Below are 9,203 nucleotides of genomic sequence, written 5' to 3'. Positions count from 1 at the left end.
CCCATCCTCTGGGTTATTTGCCCCTCTCCCCCTTTTCTTTCTCCCTAGGCCTCCTGTCCCATGATCCTCTCATATCCCTTTTGCCAATCACCTGTCCAGCTCTTGGCTCCATCCCTCCCCCTCCTGTCTTCTCCTATCATTTTGGATCTCCCCCTCCCCCTCTCACTTTCAAATCTCTTACTAACTCTTCTTTCAGTTAGTCCTGACAAAGAGTCTCGGCCCAAAACGTCGACTGTACCTTTTCCTAGAGATGCTGCCTGGCCTGCTGCGTTCACCAGCAACTTTTATGTGTGTTGCTGGATCATATTATGATCACTTACCCCTAAGAGTTCTTTTACCTTAAACTCTCTAATCAATTCCAGTTATTTGCACAACACCCTGTTCAGAATAGCTGATACTCTAGTGGGCTCCACCATGAGCTGATCTAAAAAGCATCTCATAGGTATTCTAGAAATTCCCCCTCTTGGAATCCCACACCAACCAATTTTCCCAATCTAACTGCATATTGAAATCCCCCATGACTATTGTAACATTGCCCTTTTGGCAGACATTTCCCACCCCCCTTTCTAACTTGTAGACCACATCCTTACTACTGTTTCGGGGGTCTGTATACAACTCCCATCAGGGTTTTTTTTACCCTTGCAGTTCATTAGCTTTATCCACAAGAATTCAACACCTTCTGACTCTGTCACCTATTTCTAATGATTTGATTTCATTTTTTACCAACAGAGCAATGCCACTCCCTCTCCCTTCCTGCCTGTCCTTTCAATATAATGTGTATTCTTGGACATTAAGCTCCTAGCTGTAATCTTCTTTCAGCCATGATTCAGTGATGCTGACAATATCATACCTGCCAATCTGCAACTGTGCTGCAAGTTCATCTACCTTTTCCATAAACTCAACAAGATATGGGGATGTAGCGGAACAGGAAACTGAAACTGAACCTTATCTGCCCAAGTTTCTGCCCAAAAACACTACAGCATTCACATCCCACACCAGCAGGTTTACCAAAACAAATTAATGGAAGGTTAACTAGACACTTGCCATTATCTCAAAATATTGATTTTATTTTTCACCTTACAAAAAATGTATTTTACAGCCCAAGTCAGTAAAGCTTGGTGTGAATACTTTCAGTCCTTTTGCTGTTTTAACTATGAACACTGTGACATAATCTCAAGTCTCTGTGAGTTTAATGATGCACTCTATTAAGTGAGAGTGTTCCATAGTCATGAAATTACAGAGTTAACTGTACAGCATAGAAACACCATCTCCATCTTTCTTTCCTATCTAGACGATTCCCAGTTGCCACATTAGAATCTTATCCTGCCATGCCTTGCTTATTTAAGTAGAGTGTGGGGAACGAGCTGGCAGTGGAAGTGGTGGAAACGGGTTTGATTTCAACACTTAAGAGCAACTTGGATGGGTACATGGGTAGAGGGCTATGTTCCAGTTCAGATCGATGGGATCAGGCAGCATAATAGTTCAGTATGGAATTAAGGGTTATGGGGAAAAGGCAGGTAGATGGAGCTGAGTTTACGGACAGATCAGCCATGATCTTATTGAATGGCGGGGCAGGCTCGATGGCCTACTCCTGCTGCTATTTTTTATGTTCTTATTAGAGGGGCCGAAGGGCCTGTTATGTGCTGTAATGTTCTATGAGTCTATGACTCTGCTGTGACAGACTCAAAGTGCTGGAGGAACTCAGCGTTTATGGAGGGGGATAAACAGTCAACATTTTGGGCTGAGAGTCTTCATCAGGACTGTGTTGCTCAGGATTTGCAGCATCTGCTGAATCCCTGGTGCTTATCTTTAACTGTGCCTGATTTTCACCTCCTCAGACTGTAAGTTCTAGATACAGATGACTTTCAACTTTACCTCTCAGGTTCCTTTAAAACTCCTGACCTTAAAACAAATGTCTTCTCGTTCTTAGTACCCTTATGATAGGGAAAAGATCGTGGCTAGCTGCCCTATCTAAGCCTTTCATAATCATATATAACTATCTGGTCACCCTTCAGACTCTCACAAGTCCAGCCTGTCCATTCTCTTCCCATAACTAAAGTTCTCCAACATAGATAGCGTCATGGAGTCATAGAAAAGTACAGCCCCTTCAGCCCATCCAGTCCATGCCAAACTTTTTAAACTACCTACTTCCAACAACCAGCACCGGGACCATAACCCTCCATACCCCTACCATCTATGCATCTATCCAAACTTCTCTTAAACATTGAAATTGAGTTTGCATGCACCACTTGTGCTGGCAGCTCGTTCCACACTCTCACCACCCTCTGAGTGAAGATGTTTCCCCTCATGTTCCCCTTAAACTTTTCATGTTCTGTATTTTTTCCAGTGCAATAATATCCTTTCTATAGTGAGGCAATTAGAACTGCCAGTGTTTTATAAAGCTGCAACATAACGTCACAACTCCTAAATTATATGCCCCGACTTTTGAAGGCAAGCATGTCTTGGGCCCTTTTCATCATCCCCCTGATTGTAGTTTCCACTTTCAGGGAACTGTTGACTTGCACTTTCAGACCTCTCTGTTCATCTACATTCCCGAGTGCCCTACCATTTACTGGTTATGTCCTACCTCTATCTGATCTCCCAACGTGCATCGTCATGCACTCATTAGAATTAAATTCCATCTGCCAACGGTCTGACTAAATTCTGCTGCAGCAGTCCACAACCTTTCTCACCATTCATAAATTCACCAATTTGTTTTCTTTTGTGTCATCCACAAGTCAAAGTCACTATACAATATCCAAGTCACTAAATAATGTACGCTTAATGACCACTTTATTAGGTACACCTGTACACCTGCTTGTCATTGCAAATATCTAATCAGCCAATCATGCGGTAGCAGCTCGATGCATAAAAGCATGCAGACATGGTCAAGAGGTTCAGTTGTTGTTCAGATTAAACAGAATGGGGAAGATATGTGATCTAAGTGACTTCATCTGTGAAATGATTTTTGGTGCCAGATGGGCTGGGTTGAGTGTCTCAGGAGCTGACGATACATTGGGGTTTTCACGCACAAAAGTCTCTAGAGTTTACAAAATAGGGTGCAATAAAAAACATCTAGTGAGTGGCAGTTCTGTGGGCAAAAACACCTTATTGGGTATCTAATAAAGTGGCCACTGAGTGTTTATCACAAACAGTAAAGGTCCAAGCATCAATCCCTGAGGTTCATCACTAGTCACAGACTTCTAATTCTTACCCCTACCATCTGCCTCCTGTCACCAAACCAGTTTTGGATCTTAAACGTAAATGCTTGTTCACACTGAAGAGAGTACACATAATGGTCATCAGACCCAAGAATATAAAAAAAACTTTCTGCCAGTTAATCATGCAAATTCCATCTGTTCCAAAATAACCATAAGATATAGGAGGAGAATTAGGCCATTTGGCCCATTGAGTCTGCTCCACCATTTCATCATAGCTGATCCAATTTTCCCTCAGCCTCAATCTCTTACCTTCTCCCTGTATCTCTTCATGCCCTGACCAATAAAGAGTCTACCAACTCCTGCCTTAAATAGATATAAAGTCTTGGCCTTGACAGTTGCTTGTGGCAAAATGAATTCCACAGATTCCCCAAGAAATTTCTGCTCATCTCCGTTCTAAGAAGAGGCCCCTCTGTTCTGAGGCTGTGTCCTCTGGTCCTAGGCTCTCCCACCTTAGAAAACATCCTTTCTACATCCACTCTATCAAAGCCTTTCAACATTCCACAGGTGTCAATTAGGCCATTACAAAAATAACATTACAAAGAGGTATCAATCAAAATGTTAAATTTTCTCCCAATATTTTGCAGCTGTTCAGGAGGAAATTCTTATCGAATTGAGTTTGACACCTTGACTGATTCATGTGCCAGACCTGTGTTCTTGCTAATACAGACTGCTGTATTGAGCATCAAACAGTTTTTAATTGTTCTGGTCCCAAATGCCTGATACTCAAAGTATAATGGTGGTGACCTGGAAATATTCAGGAGAAAGTTAGCTGGACGTTTTTTGTGGCAAGTACCTACACAGAACGTGGGACATTACAGTAAAGGCCCATCGGCCCATAATGTTGTGTCAACCTTTTAACCCACTCTAAGATCAATCTACTCTTCCCTCCCACCTGCAGTACTGTGCAAAAATCTTAGGCACATAAATATAGCTAGGGTGCCCAGGACTTTTGCACAGTGCTGTGTTTGTCAACGTGGAGTGGAGAGCGAGTTTGTATATCTGGTGGGAGCAAGGGATGTTTGAATAGTGAGGGTGGAGTACCACGGGAGGGGTGTGGGACAGGTGGCAGAGAAGGAGTGCCAGGGGCAGGGGGTGGCGTGGGTGCAGACACACACAGCCCTGAGACACCAGGCAAGGTCATTTGTTTCCAAACAATTGGTTTATTTATCATCACAGCATATGCCTCTGGTGCTCCCTGCTCCCTCCCCTCTCCCTTCCCCTTTTCCCAACCATGATACCCCTCTCCCTGCCCCCTTCCCACTTTCAGTCCACAATAGAGACTCATATCAGAATCAGATTTATCATCCCTTGCATATGTCATGAACTACAGTACTGTGCATATCTTAGGCACCCTAGTTATATATACAGTATATGCCTAAGACTTTTGCACAGTACTGCAGTCCTCCATTTTAATATCGTTCATGTGCCTATCTAAGAGTCTCTTAAATGTCCCTGAAGTATCTGTCTCTACCACCACCCCTTGCAGGGCATTTTACACACTCACCTCTCTGGTTAAAAAAAAACCTGTCTCTGACATTCCCCCTTATATATTCCTGTAATCACCGTTAAATCATGCGCACATGTATTAGCCATTTCTGCCATGGGAAAAGGTCTCTGTTTGAACATATTTGATTGTTAAAGATGCTCATAAGAAAATATATTTTATTCTATGTACAGTGAAGTGTGATTGGACTATGATACCCATTGCAAGGTAATTGCCATCTCTGCCAGCCTTTGGCACTGGGAAAAGTAAAGAGACTATAAGAGACAGTTAAGAAAGCTGCATCTGGTGATATTCTCTAATCAGAAAACAAATTTTACACAAATTATTTACAACATTGACAAAAGTATGCTTCGTTGTATTTAGTAAGGGGATGTGTCCAACACTGATTCGCTCACTCTTTGGGCCGTGACAATACAGAGGTGATTCACCCTCTTGACAACTGAATCATTTGTTGTACCAAGTCAGAGTGTGTTTAAGAGTCACACAGGCCACATCAAATAAGGACAGCAGATATTGTTTCCTGAGAGCCTTAGTAAATCAGATTGTATCTCCTAACAGTCTCATAAGTTTAGACTTACCCTAACCTAGAGTCATCATCATCATCACCATCACCATCGTTATGTGCGAAGTTGTATGACGTGGGTGGTCATGGACTTGATCATGACTGTTCTTGGCAAATTTTTCTACAGGAGTGGTTTGCCATTGCCATCTTCTGGGCAGTGTCTTTACAAGACCGGTGAACCCAGCCATTATCAGTACTCTTCAGAGATAGTCTGCCTGGTGCTAGTGGTTGCAAAACTAGGACTTGTGATATGCACCAGCTGCTTATATGGCCATCCACCACCTGGTCTCATGGCTTCACGTGATCCTAATCGGTGGGGGGCTAAGCAGGTGATACACCTTGCCCAAGAGTGACCTGCAGGCTAGTGGAGGGAAGGGATGACTGGTGCTTCCTTGATTAGAAACATATCTCCACTCCACAACCCATTACCTAGAACAGGCATTTTAAAACATTTGAATTTGCTGGGTTAAGAGTTTAAATATTCCCGCTGTTACGTTGATATCTGAACAACAAGGATTGTGAGTTAAGGTCGTTGGTGTGCTTAATCAATAAAATACCATGTCCCAGCTGAACTGGACATAAAATATTTCTTTCTGCTTTGAGGGAATTGGCCGTTGGAGATGCATCTAATGTGAAATATAGTCACGAGGGTAAATATTTCAGATTTGATCAGATTGTGCTATTCAGCTTAGTATAGTGAGAATGTGCAAATGGTTAGTCTCTTTAGCACCTGACCATTTCCCAATATTCCACATGACCAGTTAATTTTTTAAAATATTTTAAGATTTTAAAAAGTATCAGTATTTCTGTTCTAATCGAAATTTGGTGTTCAAAGTCATTTGCAAATTTGTGTCAGTGCCATTGAGTTTCTCAGAGAGGGATTTTGTCCAGATTTGCACAAAGTACAGCAAACCCTGCTACCATTGCTGCCATCAGGAGGAAGGCCACACATCGACAGCAGCGCCTCTGGAAAAGAAGAGACAAATTCTCTATTAGTACAGTACCACATAATACATTTGCTGTTAAATACATGTACTTAAGGTGAGAGGGAAATAAGGTTCTATCTTATTCAACCTTTCCCTAGAACGCAGGTCCTCCCGTCCCAACAACATACTTGTAAACTTTCTCTGTACTCTTTCTTTTTACTGATATTTTTCCTGTAGGTCAGTGGCCAGAACTGCACACAATACTCTAAATTTGACCTCTCCAGTGTCTTATACGTCTCCAACATAACATTACGACTCCTGCGCTCAGTACTCTGAATTATGATAGCCAATGTGCCAAAAGCTCTCTTTCTGATTCTATCTATCTGTGATGCTACTTTTAAGGAATTATTGATCTGCATTCCCAGATACTGATGGAATAGGGGATATGAAGAACTTGTGTGCGAAAATAGATTCACAATAAAGGGCCAGTCATGACGTACAAACCAACTCACAGACACTCTCAACCTGCCTTGGCCACTTTTCATCTTTTATTGCTACTATTTCACATATTGATGTGACTGCTTGTTTTATAATAATAGTGCCAGTAACATTATGCTGTCTTACAATAAACATGCACCTTGCACTATATGTCAACGTTCAGGCCATGTCACTCAGGCTCTACTAATATTACCTTGTGACTTTATGTGCTTGATCATAAATACAGTGCCTTGAAAAGTATTCAGCCCCCAACCCTTTGTTCACATTAATAAGTATTTCAAGCAGGGATTTCGACTAATTTAACTGAAAATTTTTATTTGTGAACCACATGGTCCCTTTTTCACAGTAGAGCCCACAAAACCAGAAAAATCATAAAGCATGAAAAATTAAAAATTAAAAATCTGAAATATCAGCAGTTCAAAAGTATTCCTCCCCATTTGCTCAGTAATTAGCTGAACTACCTCTCACAGCTATCACAGCCAGTTTAAAAACGCAAACACGAGGAATTCTGCAGATGCTGGAAATTCAAGCAACACACATCAAAGTTGCTGGTGAACACAGCAGGCCAGGCAGCATCTCTAGGAAGAGGTACAGTCGACGTTTCGGGCCGAGACCCTTCGTCAGCCAGTAGTCTTTTTGGATAAGTCTCTATTAGCTTTGCACATTGCGATGGAGCAACATTTGCCCATTCCTCCTCACAAAATTGCCCAAGCTGTGCCAGGTTAGTTGGCGACCAGTGGTAGACAGCAGTCTTGTGGCCTTGCCAGAGATGTTTGATTGGGTTAAGGTCCAGAGTCTGATTGGACTACTCAAGGATATCAATTTTCTTCATCTGAAGCCACTCTATAGTTGCTTTGGCAGTGTGCTTTGGGTCATTGTCCTGCTGAAAGCTGAACTTCCTCCCCAGTTTAAGCTTTCTGGAGAAACTAGCAGGTTTTTATCCAGAATCTCTTTGTATTTACCAGCATTCATCTTCTCTTCAATTCTGACCAGATTTCCGTCCCTGCTGCTGAAAAGCGTCTCCATAGCATGGTGCTATCTCCACCATACTTTACAGTAGGGATGGTGTTACCTCCCTGATGCACAGTATTAGATTTACACCACACGTACTGCTTAGTGTTGAGGCCAAAAAGTTCCACTTTAGTCTCATACAACCACAAGACCTTCTTCCACATCATTACAGTATCTTCTAAGTGATGTTTTTGCAAAATCTTGACAGGCGTTGCTCCATCACATTGTGCAAAGCTATTAGAGACTTATCCAAAAAGTCTACAGGCTGTAATAACTGCAAGAGGTGGTTCAAATAATTTCTAATCAAAAGGGAAGAATACTTTTGAACTGCTTACATTTCAGTTTTTTAATTTTTAGTTTTTTCATGCTTTAACATTTTCCCTGTTTTTGGAGTTCTCTGAGAAAAAAAAGAACATGATTCACAAATAAAAATGCTCAGTTAAATTGATTAAAATCCCTGCTTGTAATATTCATCCAGGTGACAAAGGGTTGGGGGCTGTATACTTTTTTCCAGGCACTTTATAGACATAAAACACAGAATAGTTCAGCACAGGAACAGGCCCTTCGGCCCACAATGTTGTGCTGAACCGGTTAAATTTGTAATTAACCATCCTAACTAATCTTCTCTGCCTACACAATGCCCATTTTCCTCTCATTCATGTGCCTATCTAAACGTCTCATAAAAGTCTCTAATGTTTCTGTCTATACCACCACCCCAGGCAGTGCAATGCACTAGTGAGGCCTCACATCGAATATTGCGAGCAGTTTTGGGCCCCTTATCTAAGAAAAGATATGCTGACATCAGAGAAAATTTAAAGAAATTTCGCGAGAATGATTCCGGGATTGAGTGGCTTATCATGTGAAGAGTGTTTGTTGGATCTGGGCCTGTACTCACTGGAGTTTAAAAGAATGAGGGGTGGAGGATCTCAATGAAACCTATCGAATATTGAAAGGCCTCGAGAGAGTGGATGCAGAGAGGTTGTTTGCTATGGTGGAGGAGTCTAAAGCCAGAGGGGACACAACATCAGAATAGAGGGATGTCCATTTAGAACGGAGATGAGAAGAAATTTCTTTAGCCAGAGAGTGGTAGGTAAATTCTTGATCGGTCAGGGCATGAAGGCATACAGGGAGAAGGCAGGAGATTGGGGCCAAGAGGGAGTTGGATCATCCATATCGAAAGGGCAGAGCAGCATCACTGGGCCAAATGGCCTAATTCTGCTCCTGGACCTTATGGTCTTATGTGCTGTGTGTGCTTATATACGCTGTGTTTTGCACCTTGGCCCCAAGGAACAATGTCTCATTTAGCTGTGTTCATGTGTATGGTTGAATGACAATAAACTTGATCAGCAAAGCAAACTTGGAAGGCATGTTAGAAGTAGAAGTGTAGCCCTTGCTCCACCAAATCCGCTGATCTTGGAGCCAGTGCTGCCTCCCTGCGCCGATTCCATATTCTTTAATACAATTGATATCAGAATCTATCT

The 9,203-nt window shown here is 42.0% G+C and overlaps 1 protein-coding gene across 2 annotated transcripts in view; it reads right to left on the bottom strand.

Moving 5' to 3' along the window:
• Window positions 1–208: 208 nt before the first annotated feature.
• The window catches only part of LOC134355380 (TRAF3-interacting JNK-activating modulator), a 49,022-nt gene continuing 40,027 nt past the window's right edge, over window positions 209–9,203 (bottom strand). Inside the window, exon 15 of one of the 2 annotated variants that reach the window (XM_063065175.1) lies at window positions 209–6,253. Coding sequence is in view for 1 of the 2 variants with exons in the window: in XM_063065174.1 (XP_062921244.1) it covers window positions 6,158–6,253 (96 nt within the window). In the remaining variant the exon portion in view is untranslated. The remainder of the gene's footprint in view (window positions 6,254–9,203) is intronic. The other variant, XM_063065174.1, reaches the window with a different exon arrangement.

The sequence above is a fragment of the Mobula hypostoma genome, chromosome 13, assembly GCF_963921235.1.
Source record: "Mobula hypostoma chromosome 13, sMobHyp1.1, whole genome shotgun sequence".
Taxonomy (NCBI): Eukaryota; Metazoa; Chordata; class Chondrichthyes; order Myliobatiformes; family Myliobatidae; genus Mobula; species Mobula hypostoma.
This window is presented reverse-complemented; position numbering and strand designations above follow the sequence as displayed.